The sequence below is a fragment of the Glandiceps talaboti genome, chromosome 15 (genome assembly GCF_964340395.1).
Source record: "Glandiceps talaboti chromosome 15, keGlaTala1.1, whole genome shotgun sequence".
In the NCBI taxonomy this organism is placed as follows: domain Eukaryota; kingdom Metazoa; phylum Hemichordata; class Enteropneusta; family Spengelidae; genus Glandiceps; species Glandiceps talaboti.
In genome coordinates, this window is record NC_135563.1 from 17268621 (window position 1) to 17287150 (window position 18530).

Consider the following 18530-nt stretch of genomic DNA (forward strand, 5'->3'; position numbering starts at 1 on the left):
TTAAGAAGGACAATAACCCCGACAAAATTAACTATTTCTTTAAAATGCAGGATTGAAAAATTCCACGCAAATTATCTAAATTCCTGAACATTATACTTAAAGTGATCGGTATTGTTTACTTATATCTTTCACAAGTTACCGACACAAAATAATGTCGTTAATCTTAATTTTTTAACTTTCATGTTACCGAACATTACTCATTCGATTTACAGCTATAAACATGCTTGAGTGGGTACCAATGCAATAGAAAATACATTAATGCTAGTATGAGATCGTTTGGAATTTCACTAAGACTAGTCATAAATATTCACTCAGGAGTGCAAGGCGACTTAAATTTGAATGTTTACGTTTAAAATCCATGATTCGGATGTATAATATAATATAGAAGTCTATCGGCATATGACGCCAGCTAGGACATGAAAAAGGGGCTCTGCGACTTACCATAAATATCTCATGAAATAGTCAGGTAATTAGCGAAAATGATATTGGCGATACACTGAATACATGTCAAGAACGGTCTCAGTTAAATCAGAGATGATATTGTCAGAACCAATAGGCTAATTTGATGTACATGGCCAATTATCAACCCAAGAATACGCTATTTATTGATGTACAAGTTTTGGGGATTTTTCTTAAGGTATTAACACACCTTTGTACATTCCTGAAGGACTTGGAAAATTCCCCGGAGTGAAGAGAGCACATTGCTAGTAGCGATGTGTAAACACTTATGGCATCATGATAATAACAAGGAAAGCTTTTGTCGGTAGGAAAAAAATTTAATGAGTTTTGAGATGCTGGCAGCCGCACTTGATTTTTTTATATGCAGCACCTGGGAACAGTTTACAATGAAGCAGACTACAGTTGCAGTAGGAGTGAAGGAAGGTCAGTTTCAGATAAGAGAAACCTGACCTTGATCTAAGTGAAACTGACACGACCTGAGAATTCGGAAATAAACGCTGAGTGGAAACTGACAAGTTAGCTGTGTACACAAAGGTAGCATTACTTCCATCGCTACGCACACTTTCAGACTGAATCTGACATACCGCTGAGGCTAATCTTTGATTTTTAGGAACATAATTCATTAAAAAAAATATCAAAAAAATTACTGAAATGTACATCAAAATTAATTCCATAGACTAATATTTGGGCATTATTTCATGAACATACTCCATTTTTCAAAACATGATTAGAATTGGTTGCCATGGTAACATGTATATGAGAACAGACTTTAAATACACGTCAACAGTAATATGTCAAATATTGTAAGAAAAGTGTTCCATTATTTAATAGACTTGTAGTGCTAAATTACTGGTATATATCAACGGCCCTACAGCCTCGTTAGATATACCAGGAAATGGGTAAATTGACTGACACTTCAATAATTCATGCAAATATGTGCAATATCAAAATTATTTCTGTTCATTATGAGTTTTGACTTTTATAACATTTCACATAAATTTTAATTTGATGAATTATACAGTGGTATCCGTACTCAAAATTTTAGTTTTTAGTTTTGTTTCGAAATAGCAGCCTGCTTCTGTAAATTCTCTGGATCAAATTCTTGCGTGTGTGTTTACATTCACAGGAGTAGGTGTATATGTATGGTAGAATGAAAACGTGATTTTGAGACTCACCAAGCGTAAAGAATTGCAAACCAAAAGGGCATTTTGTACGGAAGCGTCATTTTATATTTCTGGTTAAAATTTGACTCGTTTCTATATACACCCTGGAGTTGCAAATTACACTATCACATGCTAATGAATCACAGCACTTCAAGGATCTGAATTTACATGGAGGTCAGTCGATCAGATGAAAATAAATTTCTTCAGATTATCAACGATTTCTTATTTCAATACAAAAATAACGCATTCATGAGGCCGACATGATTTTGAGGAAACATTTAACAGCATGTCATTCTCAGCTCGTATGACTATACGACACATATTCTGTAAGTGTTCTAGATAAACAATTTCAAATCTACATGTCCCCTTTCACACACCCAGTATAAAGGATTATTTCCATGAATGCAGTATGAAATTGTTGTGTTTTTTTTAAACACATCGCTATACTAAGTCTATTTTTGACTGAAAACTCATAAAATTCCCTCTTTAGTTATATACACCTGTGTCAAAATTTGGTCCAGAAGTGAAAATATTAATATTTAGAGAGATTTTTTTGTTTTTCATTTTAATTTTAGTAATTTTTTTTTTGACATATCTTCAGTTTAATTTTGACTGAAATTTCATTAGATAAGTAAATAATAATCAATAAGTAAAGCTGTGTCAAATCTTTGGTGAAAGTTTTTTTTATGAGTAAATTTGTTTACACATCTTTAAGTCCATCTCAGAATGGAATCTCATAGATTACCTCAATGAATAAATCTGTGTCAACAATCTTCCTAAAAGGTGACATATTTATGAACATTTTTAGTTTTTTTATTGATAATTTTTAACACATCCTAAATTAATTTGAGACTGGAATCTCATAAATCATCTCCATTATAAAAATGTGTCAAATTTTTGGTTAAAAAAATGAAAACAGCTATAAATATCAAATAATTTTTACAAACATTTTAAATTACCTAAATATTGAATACAACTATATCAAAATTTGGCTTCAAATGTAATAACATTTCGAGAAAATCACAAAAAACGTATTCTTGATTTGTTTTCACTGATGCCGATAAGTTTAAATTTTCAGCAATCAAAAGAAAAGATTTTCGTATCCTTTGAATTTTTGAAATTTTGAAAGTAAAATACAACACTCATCCACTTTTAAAGCCATTCTATTATCGCTACGATAAATAAAGGAAATCCCTGCCTTAACTTGGTTTGATAAATCGACCTTCCAAATCACACAGCATAACAAATGAAAGCAGTGTACTATATCATGTTAACTTGTTTTCTCAGCTTCACATTTACATTTTTATCAGTACATTTTGATCAGAACTCGTGCATGTTTTTGACAGACCTCCACCATTGTAATTAGATTACAGTTATTATACTCAAGTGACCTCTCTACCCAGCCTTTATATTTCAATACAGAAATTATGTATTACTTCAATGGAGCTACACACAAAAGGCAGGCAGATATAAACGAGGCCTCAATACTTTGCATTATAGTAGGCAAGCCACAAAGCAGTTGTTAAACTCAGAAAACCGAGCCTTGGCGCATATTGGTTCATATTTTCAATAAAATAATACCACGCCAAAGATCTTTCCACAGTCTTATGTAAGAAAATTGCAAACATATTGATTTTTGACGGAAAAATTATTTGCACTTCAGAAATTTATATAATGACAAAAAAAGGGTTTAAATGCAGCTCCAGAGAGTCATTATGGTACTATATTGATTATTCTGATGACTGTAGAAATATTCTGTTCATTAAAATCAAAAGATTAACGTGTGAAACATTTTATGAGAGAAAGACCAATAATTTCCTCACCACATGGAATTGACTTTGAAGTGCAAATTGAGGTCAAGTGCGACATGCAAATATTAGATAATTTCAGATTTTGGTTATTATTGATAGTACATCCACAAGGGAAGCAAGCAATTAATCTTGTTAGATACAAGGTTGACAGAAAAGAAATCAAGGGTAATATTAAAAAATGGAAATGAATTATAATCACTATATATCAGCATTCCCTGTTTCTATGAGTCATGATAGAGGTGAACATTGAATGAACTTGACACTGTAAAATATGTGAATACGGCGCCTGTGCGGCAATTTTTACCAACCGATCACTGTAATCTCAGCTTTGCATCGCCGCTACGATTAAACTTTAATTTCTTCACAGATGATGAAACCATTCAGTGATAAAACTGGGATTTCATACACATCAATAAAGTATTACATGTAATTGGACACAGAATTATTCATATTTAAAATACAAATGAAATTGCATGAATTGTGGTAAAATGGCCAAAAAATATGCCATTACCTATTACTCTCTAATTTACGACAATTTGAAACAAATTTTTTATATCAGCCAGATTTATTTTTAAATATTACCAAGTATTTTAAAACTAATTTATAACTTTTCAGTGATAATGATAAGTATGAATTTTCACATAAAAAAATTAATGACCATAAAAAGTCTCTAATTGCAGCAAATAAAACGTACATCTGAAGTTCAAGGCAAATGTTATTGTTAATACATACATGTAGTATCAAATTTTTACACCCATCTCTGCACGTACACTGGAAAATAAAATTTCCTACTTCCGAATTAACACCAATATTTACAATAATGTACGAAATATTTTGAAATGACAAAAAAAACTGCTACCTTAGGATTCTTACAGTTTTGAGGACAAGCAAGGGATATTTTTGTAGCTTGTATCTCTCCTTTAATCGTTAATGAACTGTTACACTTCAAAATAAAGATTGTAAAAATGTAATCATCAACTTTAATATTCACTACACAATCTGCTACATAGTCTAGTTCCTATACAGTATCATTATGATTTACACCTCCACTCACAGTATAGTCAAAGTCGTTACTCTAGAATGGGATATAATTTAAAATTCATCCACAACCACCCACACAGTCATTAACATCATGTCTTTGTTAATCAATCACAAAATTCTAACCAATAACACAGTCCCTCATGAAGTTAGTTGTTTTTACAGAGTACCATTATTTATATATATGTATAAAAATTTATCAAAAATTTTCTTCAGCAAATACCCATTAGTTTTTTTGTACCAAAAATTCCTTGTCAATGTGCAAACAACCATCAGATTTTTGTTTTTAAAAAATTATGAAACATTTACTGTACAATGTGCAAAAGACCATTTTTTGTTAAAGAGTAACCTAAATGTTGCCACATAATGTATAAACTACTATTAGTTATTTATTTTTTAAAAGAAGCAATTTTTGCATAATTTATAGTTTTTAAATTGATTTTTTTTTTGTCGTAATTGTAAAAGAAGTATCATTTATGAAATTCATACTTTATAAACTAACTCAAGTGTAAATTACATTGCATAAAAAAATTCCAACCCTTAATTTTTATAAGGTGAAAATGTAAATTTATTATATCATTTATCACAATTTGAAATTTACACTTTATTTTCTTCATAAAAATGTACTGCATAAAAACCTGCTATGCCCATCCCGAGTCAGTATTTTATAAATCAGAGACACAAATCCTATCGCCTGGTGAAATATTTTGTAGGATTCTGAAAACGTGGCTCCGTTTATCTATAAAACCATCATTGATCCGAAGGCAAGGTGAACTCATATATATATGTACGTCAGCTGGGAATCTTTTTCTTTGCTATCCTTGCAGCAATTTTGTTGGCAAGGTTAGTCAAGTAATTGTCCATGGTAATCATTTGGCCACAGCTTGTATCAAGTTCACTACATTAGATAAACTTGAATACTCACAGAAACACATGATTGACATCTGAGATTAAAAAAAGGTCACCAAGACCATGACATGAACTCATTTCATCTCACTTTCTTCATTTATTACTATCAGCTGAGAGGGAAGGATTTTTCCGAAAATTTAAAACCAAACAACACTATTTCTACCACAAGATGGGGGGCAGGCAGGGGATGGGGGCAAGGGAAGTTCATTTTGAGAAGTATATTCCTTAACATGTAAATTCAAAATTTTACAATGCATAATGTTTTTTCTGTTTACAATTTTTGGAATAGCAAGTGTATTTCTTACACAAGGCAGGCTTTTTGTATTTGTGAACAAAATGATTTTTCTGAAAATTTAAATTCAAATTTCTAAAGCATATGTCATTTTTTTTTTTTTGACAATTAAGGAATGGTTACACATCTCTTTGGGAAGAGAAGCTGTCACCAAAGGCAACCACCATATTGTATTTTTGTGAGCTAAATTGTCACCCTATAAATAACATCTAATAAAATGATGTTCACATGAACTTGTCAGACTTCATTGCACATAATGCATAGAAATAACAAATTTGAGTGTCAGTAAAAACTGAATATAGCGACCTTGATAAAAAGGTCAAGGTCATATACTAAAAGATGTCAGAGGTGACATCAACACATGGTCAAAGATTAGCTTCCTCAAAATGTTGACAATATGTCACTATGAAAAGAAACAGCAAGGTCAAGGTTGGAAAGTAAATTCATAACAATATATAGATTCACATTTGAATGATATTTGTGGTTTACTTGGGTAGGCAATTCACCTTGAAGATGAAGATCAAGGTCAAATTCAAAAAGAAGCTTGTTTTTGACAATAGAGGCCAGTATTTAATTGAACTGAGGAATCTGGATGTATGATAAACATTTGAATGAAATTTCTATTTTTTGGGGTGGCAATTTACCTTGAAGATGAAGGTCAAGGTCAAATTCAAAGAAAGCTTGCATTTTAGAACAGAGGTCAGCATTAATTGAACTGAGGGGGCTGGAGTACAAGATAAGACAGCTATCTTCTCATAAAATATAAGAATATAAATGTTCACCCTATAAAACTTGTTTGGCTAAAATTAATCTCATGATTGCCACGTAATACAAACAAATATATACAGTATCTCTTAGGTTTCAATGGTATTTGCCCTAATAAGTGACAGATGCAAATAAACTACTCTGATGGACAGATGGAGGAACTCGTTTGACATCTTTCTGTAGTCTGTGTACTCGGATCTGTGCATGATTACACTGTTGAGTGTAGTGGAGTTGCGTATGTGTGCATATCCAACAAGACTGGATAGAGTCAAAGCTGCCTTGGTTATAATTCACCAGAGAAAGTCCGTTCTTTACAACGAGTGACGACAACTTCGTCAACTGTATGCTAATCAAAATTAATAAGCTGGTTTTGTCATACTAATCGAGACAAATGGGGAGACAATTATATATCTTACACAAATCCTGACCAAAGTTCCAAATTTTGACAAGAATATATTGCATATGTTGTGTACAATAATATTCAATTTTCACACTTGCTGTTAATACTATAATATTATACTATATAATGATATTTATAGTAATAGCTTATGTAACTACTGCAGTACTCAAATCTCAATAAACTTGTTGTTTACCTGTCTAAAAAGTATATGAAACCAGAGCCAAGTGACTTGGCTGTATGATGGGATGGGGTAGCTATATCTGGCTTGAATACATCATTCACATGTGTATATTGAAGCCAGTATGTCAAGTCAGATAGCCAATCTAAATATCTGGGCTAACGAAAACCCATTGAGAATCAACATGTCAATCTACAGTAACATTTTACAAATACACTCAAACTACATTAGCCGTGCACAGACTTGTCTATCCAGCTTGGCTATGTCATTCACCACTAAGAATATTGTCGATCCAGTATGTTGAGCCAGATAGGCAAATTTCATGGCTAAAAAGTACTTGTATATACTACATACTAGCTGTAACTCTAAAATGCTTTTGTCAGTATTTTCCCAAAGTTTGTGATACTGGAATAATTGTACCATATAGATTTATTTGGAAACCAAATCAAATATCAAAACACAGAATCTGTTATAATGATCATTCTGTTAGGGTGACCTTATATTTTTCTGTTTCTTAATACCTGACAGACCCAAACTTTCAGTTCTGACATCAAAATGAAAAAATTATTTTCACCTGCCCTTAATATTTTGCAGAACAGTGTCCTCTCGGGCAAGAATAAGCAAGTGTCTGGACTGTCGATGTCATCTGCAGTCGTGGCGTCAGTAGCGACAACACTTGTTCAATTTAATAAAGTGGGTTTTTTCATGAAGAGAGTTATTCAAGTAGGGGCTGAGAACATGCCAATTGTTTAGAGAAGCTGGGAAAGGACTTGTTACCATGGCATCCAATAAAAAGAAGATAGAGAGGAGGAAAAGGACTGAGAGGCAGCAGAGAACATGAAGATGACTATTTTTTTTTTACATTTTTTAAATAAATCGATAGACTGACCAATCCTTAGTTGCCATGAAAAGGTAATGGGAAATATATTTAAAAAATAGGGTCTACCTCACTGTGAATGTTGTTATCTATAGTGAAACATTCTGTTATACTGAACACTTTGTTACAGTGAACATTCCATTACAACAAATGCAAATTTAAATCACCAAAAATGTAGATTTCATAGTATGCTTCACTATTGCGAACACTCCTTTATAATGAACCTTAATATGTTCCCAAGTATTAAAGTGTGTGTGATATAATGATTGTTACATGCTGAGTATACATCTCAACATCACAGTGGTAGAAATGATAAACTGGGCTTCATAAACACAGTACCAACACATAACTGAACTATAACTTTCGTGCTTTCCAAGTTATCTATTTCAACGTGTGCATTCAAGTACATGGAGTTGCCATGGTTTTAAGACAACGCACATTGGTTCAATTGCTCTTTAAAAGTGAAGACACCACATTCTTCATTCACACTGCTATGAAAAGAGCATTTTGATGGCAAGTCGTAACATAATCATACAACTAGTCAGATGTGCTACACATGTGATCATATTAATTTCAATTTTATATGAAATAGCCTCAGTTCAGATTTAAATATCAGCTGGCCAAAGATGTTTATACCACAACTATTTATAGTCTGCTCTTCAAGTCTCTTCCAATAATACATAGTACTACTGAATGTATCGCTGTCTCAGCGAGGTCAAAGGTCGCAGCATCAACTTTGTCACCCAGTATCTTCTATCTGGTGAACTTCGCAGGATAAGTTGCAGCTCCTGCCTGGTTACAAATCCCTGCTGTGTCAATTTCATTTATTTGTTATCTCACATTGTATATTTTGAAATGAACAGAGATCTGACATGGTATATTTTGAAATGAACAGCGACTTAAAAATGTCAAGTGAAGTTGACCAGTTAAAGAATTTCAGCTGTGTTGTGTAGATCTCTTGTGTGATTATTGTCACCATGGACTTCATTTCAAATTAATAGAACTTTTTACAGGGCATCACAGATGTATAAATGATAAAAATAAGTTACATTTAGAGGCTGATTTTCGTTCAAAATCAACAATTTCTTGAACTTTGGTCATTAATTGTAAATTTCAACTTCTTTGCAAAAATCAAAGAATAGGACAAGTCATCACCTTGTCTGTTGTGTTCCCATCATGTTCAGATTAGTCAGTTATTCTCATATGATTGTCACATGACTGTCATGTGACATTATGAAATCATCATACACATCTGAACACATGTTGGGTTGCCTCACATTTTTAATGAAACATAGTACATGAAAATGATGAAACATAGCACATGAAAATTATGCAAAAAAGACATTTGGAATTCAGTTGTATATTTTTTTATTTCGACAAGCTATTCATATCCCATGAAAAGAAATATTAGTTCTGGTTCACTTAATTTCAATATTAAAATTGTGACGTAAATTTGCAGTATAAACATACAACAATTATGAAATGCATGTACAGTTTACAATCTGATCAAATCTGGCAGTAAACTATATATACTATCTCAAAATTCCTTAATTTTTTTTACTGAGTGTCTGACTGTCTGCAACATTCTTCAGATGCTGTTTGTCCTTACCTCAAATACCTGAAAGTGTCATTCTTGCCAAAGAGAGTTTTCAATCTGAATAAAATTCGATCCAAGTGGAAGGATTTCAGGTATTACTATTTTGAATACACATTGTGATGAAATCTGCAGAAATGAACAATAATTGCAAATTGACAGATTTTTCCCCCCCACTTTTTTGAAAGACTTAACTTCTCATTTGAGAACTTGTGATTTTATGAATTGAAATGGACAATTGCTTTGGTACAGTGACAGAAAACGAGGGGGGGGGGGGAATAACGACACTACATTTAGCAATCTGATAGATTTTTAATAAATTTTTTCCACATATTTGAACAGAATTTCTTCTGAGTGGATGACTTGAAATGTTATCAATTGAAATGTACAACTGCTTCCATTCAGCTGTGTTGAAAAATGAGGGAAATATCATAAAACGACACTACATTTAGCAAAGTAACAGATTTATATCAGATTACAGAGTGACAACAAAATTGTGAGAGAAAAAAATTTAATAAATGAAACAAAAGAAATGTGGTCAATTACAAAACATTGAATAATACAATAAACTAGAAAATTGTTAGCAATATTGATATTGAATAATGTAAAAGTGTTAATTGGTGCTCTTGAATATTTACAAATTTTATTTTCATTCTTGCATATATAATACAGAAAACAAAGTTTTTGTTCTCCTAAAAAAAAATGGTCAAAATTTGTGGAAGCCCAATAAGATGATTAACTCAAAATCCAAGGTTTCATTAATGTATTAATAATTGTATAGAAATGTCAAGTAATTGTTGAAGAAAGTTATTTTTTCAAAAATTTTTCCCCTTTTTCAGACCGAAGAAGTGGCTGCATAAAATATAGGTACAGAAACACTTCCCTGAAAATAGAGTGACCCATAATGATTTCTTTTTCTTTTTCTATTTGTTTTAATATACTTGGAAATTGAAGGTTTTGTCGCTATATACATGTCACTTAAACTATCCTTATATATACCAGTCTATTAATCTTTTATTACAAGTATAAATTTACTCTGGGCACATTAAAAGTGATAGATTCATGCCAACTGGGGTTTGAAAATAAACCAATAGCTTTTATGGAGAACATTAACCAGGTCAAAGGTCATTTGAGTAAAGCGTGCTGAAATCCGAGTTCTCATTAATATTTGGTAAAAACTCGGTCACTTGACATATTTAGTCAGAGTGATGAATGGAAGTAAAAATATGGTGTATTAATTTCAAACACTGGATATTTGATTCTTTTATGACAAACCACTGGGGTACATTGTTTTGAGAAGTTATAAAATCATGAAGTCGTCTGACATGCATATAGTGAGATTTTTCTACAATAATTTGAAAATTACAATATTTTCTGCTCAAATATTCTAAAATATGAAGAGTGCAAAAATATGGAAATTATGCTTTGGAAATTACACCATCATGTTAAAATATCTGATGCATAGCAAAAAGCACAGAAGTTTTGAAAAATTAAATTTTTAGTTTTCATCATGATCTAGGGTACTTATTCCTTTTCAAATACGTAATATTGCACGAGAAGAAGTCTTTTGGTTGAGAAAGGCATTAAAAAAAATTGACAGAGAAGAAATAAAATAACTACATTGTATTTAGTCTAAAAGTGTGGAATGCAAGTTCTTCAGTACAGTTTTACTTTTGGTTGTAAACGAAACCAAAAAAATTCATGCATCAGATTTTCTAACATAGCACTGTTGTTAGTAATTACAGAAAATCTTACATGATCTAGTTTGAAGCAGCTGAAAAATTGACCGTATTGATCCAATACAGGTCAAAAATATCAAAATTATATCTTACAGAAGAAATTTTTTTAATTAATGTCACATTTCAACTGACAGATATTTTGTAAAACACATTCCACATCTAAAATTGCCAAAAAAAAACAAAAAAAAACTCAATCCTGAATAGATGAATTTGAAATACAATATTTTGATAAAAGAAACGGTACTTCTATACATAAATGCCCCTAAAAACAGTGATTGAAATAGCAGGTTTGAGAAATTACATTTTGTGTACTTAAGAATATTATTGAATTGCGGTCCTTTGCTTATGAAATGAAAGCCTTCATTTAAATTTGTCAAACAAACAGTACTTTGTAAACAAAGTGTACATTTCACTCAGCTGGTACAACATTTTCTACTTAAACGAGGTCAAATACACAACCAGTGCTAGAAAATTTACATTTGTAACACACTCATTTCATAAATGTGGCTCATGATTAGCAACTCCTAATATTTTACAGCAAATGTCACTATTAATTCCCCAACTCCTAAAATTCAAATTATTACCATACTGCTGTGATAAAACCCTATTTAAGGTCACATGAGCATTCTTTTATTCAAAATCATTAATTTTCAGTGTAAAATTACATAACCATATGTGTCTCAAACCCCCTGTTGTAATCAAAAGAAACCGATTCCATTTTCAAAAGTGTGATAACAAAGTAATCATGAAAGGTGAACATGTGACTCAACTCTGAATTCTCATTCGATAGCTTCAGAGTATGTGTAATTTGCATATATGAATATTCATGTCACCTAGAATGAGCTGACCTAGATTGACATAAGAAAACCCACACAATAACATTACAAGCACATTTCTATATCCCTCCGACGTTGAACAATTTCACCAATATTAGTATTCAACGGAACTTCAAAGGCAATTTTTTTTCCACGCAAATATTTATCAAGAGGTATGGATTTAGGGAGGAAAAAATTACAATATTCAGAGCTGTTGTGTGGCAAATATATTTAAAAACTACCATACTAAGCTGTTATACACACTATCTGATTCTCAGTTTGTTAGCTGAGCTGAGTGTTAAATAGTACTGTATCTAATTGACTGCACCAATTAAAAAAACACACTTGACATGACCAAGGTCCTTTCCCCCCAGGGAAAGACAGTGTTCTGGGGCTCTAAGTCCATGTCCTTGTCCCCTGACTGTCACTTTCATATCAACGGACATTGATGACTAAATTACTGTAACCCAGCCCTCTACATACCCAGTCACTGACAAGTAATTAGACCAAACCATTCCATTTCAAGGGAGAGTAGAATATTTCCCCTCAATTCCGACTTACATCTGATGTGTAGCACTTTACCATTTTGAAACAAATTGGTAGTTGAGTACCACTACTAATCTTTTAGTCATATTTTTCAAATCGTTACCACCCATCTCTGACTTGTATTATAAATATCATTCTGTTTTGTCAAAACTTGTAATTTGTAACAGAAAATCTACGAACTTCTGTTCACCAGGTGATAGACTTTCACAAATAAAAACCACAATACCCTCTGGACTTTGTTACTTTGTGACTACTTTTAGTCTAGTCCATGTGTTTTTCACTGGAAAGATAAAAGTTGTAAAAACAAAGCACACCCTGGAAAGCTGAATGGCACAAAAATGTTAATAAAAAGAGAAAAAATTCTGAATAAAATTATTGTCTTCAAAGGAAGTACAATCTTACCAGATTCTGGAAAATTGCATCTAATCTTATCATAACTGAAATGTACATGGTTTTTGTTTTTTTTAACCTTCAACAATTAAGGCACAGAATATCAAGGTAACATAATTCCAGTTCCCTAGAAACCCCCCCCCCCCCCCCCACACACACACACATAACTCATTTCTACCTTGCAACCTGACAGCCTTAGCACAATATACAGAGCAAGGTTGCTACCATTTAAACCCTACATACACAATATGGCCACATGATTGATAACTTAAAAAAAACAACCCTTAACTTTTGTACACTTTTCATCTAATCATCCATAAGTAATGCTAATTGTAACTATTTACAAACAGATGGTTAGATACAAATTGCATCTACTTTTCACATAATTGCTTCAACATCCCACTTTCTTTCCTGGAAATATATATCACACGATTCACATAGATCACATGACCAACACAAAGGTCAGACATGGTGACCTTTTGAGAGGAAATATGAAGGCACTTATTTTTAATACTGAATATTTCTATGTATGAATGATTTCCCAGATCTCTTCAGACAACACACTGTTCATTTTTTATTTATATATATATAACAATTTGTTTGCTTGGTACAAAATGTAGTATATTTATTTTTGTGTTGTCTTATGTCCGTTGGTTGTTGGTATCTAACCTCCACTGGATTCACGTCTTCTTAGTCATACAAAGGGGCCGGTATCATGAGGCAAACCTTGCCTGCATCTCCTGCCAAGACAAGGCTGTTGTCACGGTGATATTGTACTAACTCAAGCGGTGAATCAAAGAGCTGAAGTAAAGAAAAGAAAGAGAAATTACTGTAGGGAGATGGCGGAGTATGACATATAGAAATTTAGCTCTGGCATGATCTATGTCTATTATCGAAACGCTAAGAAATATCTCTTTGGGAAATATGATGTGTGTCTCTCTGTACATCTCTCTAGAATCATACAAATGACGGATCTTTTTCTCTTCCTTACCATTTCACCCGTTTTCTGAGCTCCAAGAGCAAATTTTCTGGCACCTCTTCTACAGATTTTCAGATTCCATGGCTTTCCATGAAACCAGACAGAAATGGTATACGGTTCGGCAGAATTGATTCCCCCTCTTCCGTCCCGGACAATGAATGCACCATCCTGGAAAACAAATCATACGATACCAGAGATATTGGAATGACAAGATATATCAACTTGTTTCATAAAAATTTGATTTTTTTTTTTTTACATTTTTGTTTCTTAATTTGTTATTATTATTTTGATCAATTTTTTAGATTCCCTAGATTGCCTGTGAGGAGCCGAAATATTGAATAAATATTTGTTTATGAAATAAACACCAGAGTTTTGATAACCTACCAAGTACTTAAACTTAAAGGGTTTGTTCGGATTAGGACTAAAATTTAGGTGTTGTCTGGCAGAGGTAGAGAAAAAAGTTGATCTAGAACAAAATAATGATATTACAGCTGAGTTTGCCTGAAGACTATATACATGACATACAAAGCTGCTGATCATTTGGCAAGTTATGGCTTTTGTTTTACTTGCTACATAAGAAGTATTTCGATGTTAAACATAGCAGGATTGTGATTAGAGAGTTTTAGACTCCCCAATAACAATCATGCTGTGTTCAACAGTAAAAGTGTTGTTATCTATCAAATAAAACAACAACGTAAACTTGTAAAATGGTCAACTTTGATACCGCAGTACCGATAAATTTATATGTTACATATGGTCTTCTGGCAAATGTGTCCTATTTTAAACCTAATGGTTCCACTGACAATATTAATGCAAGAACCTGGTATTGGAACCATGGACACTGAAATGTGTTGACTGCTATGTGTACAAGCAACACCTTATGACACTATTATAAAATCCTGTGATGAAAGAATTATAGCCGCCTCTTTAAAATTAATGTCCAGCTTAAAAACCAGTAGGATTCAAAACAGTCTGTTATTTTCACATACAACAAATGTTATCAATAAAATCTTGTCTTTTTCCAATGGTTTTTCACCGAACTACTGCCATCTACGACTAGGGAGTACAAAAAAAGTTGGAAGACTGACATTTCAGACCAATCTGCTTGTAATTTTTTTTGGAGTCTTTCAACCAAAACTCACATTTTTCACTGAAGCTATACCTTTATAGCTTAACTTTTTAAAATCTCAGTACCTGCAATAGTATTTGATTTCACACTAGTGGGTCAAAATAGACCAAGGTCAGGTTATTTTTATGTGCACCTATGGTAATGTGTTGTATGTAGACCGGAAGTCGTGGTGTTAACCAAGAAATTGAATAATTATTATCTTTGCGATGCGGCTATGTGGTCAAAGTCGATTTCTGGTACCGAGAATACCAAAGTAGTTTTTGGGATCTGACAAATTTTGGATTGTAGAATTTGCTTTACTCAGAACCAGGATGGATTATGTAAAGAAAATGATGTATATATTCTGAAATACTTGCTGGATGGTAAAAAGAGATGAGCGATCGAGCGAAATCCTCACGTAGTCATGACATCTGTAGTTACTATGGCAACTGTTACATTGGTATCATGACATTTTTTATCTAAATTCTGAAGTGGAAATTGAAAAAAATTGCAAATTTAATCGATCAATAGGAGCAACTATGTTTCATATTTTAGACTTTGCAGTTCAAATTAAAAAAGTTTTGTATATATTATATAACACAGATTGCAGAAAAGCAGTCTGATTTCAAGTCACTATACCCTAATTGTGTTGTATTTATCCTCAGAGCTTGAAACAAAGCAATCATGAGAAATGTTGATATGAAATTGTTTTCAGAGCATTTTATGCTGGTTGGGAAATGGTTGGAAACCTTACTCATGTGCAGTCAATTGTATATAATTACTTTTGTTGTAGGGAACACACCACGACATTGCGTCTGACTTTTCAGGGACAAATTATGGTGACACTAAAGGTGAAATTGCTTAGATTCATCTCCGGATCTTGAGTGTACATCACTTTTTCAAAGACCCACATACAAGGTGACATTGCTAATATTTATCCCTAGGTCTTGAGTGTGCATAATTTTTTCAGGGACACACACAGGAGATGAAAATGGCTGCATCTCAGAGTTTAATCTTCGTAATTACCTTTGGTGTTTCTTTCAACGCTGCTGCTGCTCTTTCCCGATCCAATGGGCCATGATAGTACGGGAAACCTTCAAATTCACTCTAAGGAAAGAGTCAACCAAGAAAAGGACACACAATTAGACTTTAACATACTGAGTCTGTTATTCTACTCTCTGAGAGTAGAATAGCTATAACACAATAACACAGAGGGGTGAATTCATGCAATGCATAACAGTGAACAGCTAAGGCATGTTTTTCACATTTTTATCTCACTCTGTAAGCGATGTCTGAAGGACCATGCAATTATCATGCATTATGTATGAAGGGTAGGGTGCCAATTTGAAAGTGTGGGAATACACGTTGGTTTATACTTGAACTGTAACTACTGAGCCGTGTGAAGGCCTTTGAACTTGGATGAACACAAGTTTGAAATGACTCAGTTAAATGTATCAACTAACCTAGTACGGGAAAGATTTTTAAAATAGAAGCACCTACACTACATTTGGATAAAAAAATTTTGGATTTTCATTTTTTTTTGTGTATGTGAGGCCTACATTTTACATTTGTATGGCTGCCTTTATAAAAGTCACAAGTTGTCACTTGGAATAGCCCACAATATAGTGACCTCATTACCGTAAGTGCAAAAACCTCTTTAAAAAGCCACTAAGTAATGTAATGGTCCACTACATATAGAACTCCATGCTGGACCGTACATGGTGCAAAGAATATTGGTTTGCAACAGATGTATGTTATTGAACAACATGTCAGTATGGAGTTAATGTGCATCACTATAACCTAGATATTATTAATTCTGTATTGCTATCAAATCATATGGTACAACAATAAACAAACACATGTGATGGTGTGTTTTGTGTTTCCCAATAACACACAAATTGCATCAGTCATAATTTTAGGCTGAAAACACACTGAAGTATTTGTACATATATAAATTATGTCAAAGTATTTCATCATCGTTATTTTCTGCATGGTTTTAAATTCTGTCTCAGTGTATGTGACAAGCGTGACAAAGAATGCATTTCTGTGTGTCCTTTACCCTACATTAATTAATACATATCTGTTCAAAATTTCCGACTTAAAAACACAGTATACACGACGTTTTAACATATTTTCACACAGTTAATGAATATTAGTCTAAATTTTTTAGAAAATTTCTAAATATTTGAATAAATTTCTTTAGATTAGACTGGATTAGAGCTTTGACGTATTTACTGTCAGTAAACAAACATTCTCTGTAAGGTATTTCAAAACGGCATTTCAAAAATACTCTGAGAACCCAAAAATTCCAATTATCCAACTTGTTTTTTTTATGTACCTCTATACGTTTTGATATTTGTGAAAAACGACTTGTTTAATTCTGTGAAAATAAAACATGAAATTCAATAATAAGTCGAAATCAAACTTCAAAGTTGGTCTCTTCACTAATTTTTTCTACATCTTATGAATGTTTATAAAAATTTTGTATAAAAATGTGAATAAAAGATATATGAACAGAAACAGCAATGGCTTTTATTGAAATGTGAAGTTGGTCTGTCTCTATATTTTGGATACATGTATAGAATGTCAGAACCCTTCCCGGTCAAAATAATGTGAACAAAGTTTGTGATTTTTCATAAATTCTTGAAACAACATGGCCAAGTTCTAAATATAGAATGTGAATTTTGTCTGTCTCTACATCTTGTAATGTCTGCAGTATAATAGAGTCTAAGTTTCCCGCCAAAAAGTCAAGTGAACAATCATATCTTTTTCCATAAAGTTTGAAACAGCATTGCTTAATTCCCTTTCTAATTCTGCTTAATAGAAATGGGAATTCTGTCTGTCTCTACACTTTATATTAGCTGTCTGCAGTATAATGGCCCTTTCCCGCCAAAAATCACAGAACAACATTAGTGTTTTTCCATCATTTTTTGGTTCATCTGCACTTAATTTTAGAACAGGATTAAATAAATCATCCTTCTCCAAACTGATGTCTAATTATCTGCCTTTACCCGAAATTCATTCAAAGAATGTTCTCAAAATCTCTTGAACAATTTTTCATGTTTGTGTGAAATAGTGAAGCGGAAAACAAATCAGACTACATTTACTATAATTCACTTGTCGTAGCCATAATTCTTTAATCCTAATTATCTACTTAACCCCAAAATCCTGCCCCTCCAGCCCAAAATATGTAATCTTCAAAATTGCAAATATCGGAAACTAGCATCACATGTGTTTGATATTTTTCTGTTGAGCACAAATTATATTAGTCAAGCAAAAACTTCTATTTTCAAAAACATCTATTTTCTCGCTTGTACAAAATGAAAAACTATTTTCTGAGTTTTCCATCTTTCTCATATTTTGTGTGATTTTCTTGACAGTAAGTGCTCTGACATTGAATGCATGCATCTATAACAGTAATACTTTAATCTTGCAACTAATTAAAAAAATTTGATGTACGACATCAA

The 18530-nt window shown here is 32.5% G+C and overlaps 1 protein-coding gene across 3 annotated transcripts in view; it reads right to left on the reverse strand.

Moving 5' to 3' along the window:
* Positions 1 to 13149: 13149 nt before the first annotated feature.
* LOC144446572 (uncharacterized) overlaps positions 13150 to 18530 on the reverse strand; it is a 37084-nt gene continuing 31703 nt past the window's right edge. For all 3 annotated transcript variants that reach the window (XM_078136368.1, XM_078136366.1, XM_078136369.1), the window contains 3 exons: positions 16090 to 16170; positions 13968 to 14123; positions 13150 to 13777 (listed from right to left, as the gene is read on the reverse strand). In XM_078136368.1, the coding sequence (XP_077992494.1) occupies positions 13667 to 13777; positions 13968 to 14123; positions 16090 to 16170 (348 nt within the window). In that variant the 3' untranslated portion in view covers positions 13150 to 13666. The remainder of the gene's footprint in view (positions 13778 to 13967; positions 14124 to 16089; positions 16171 to 18530) is intronic.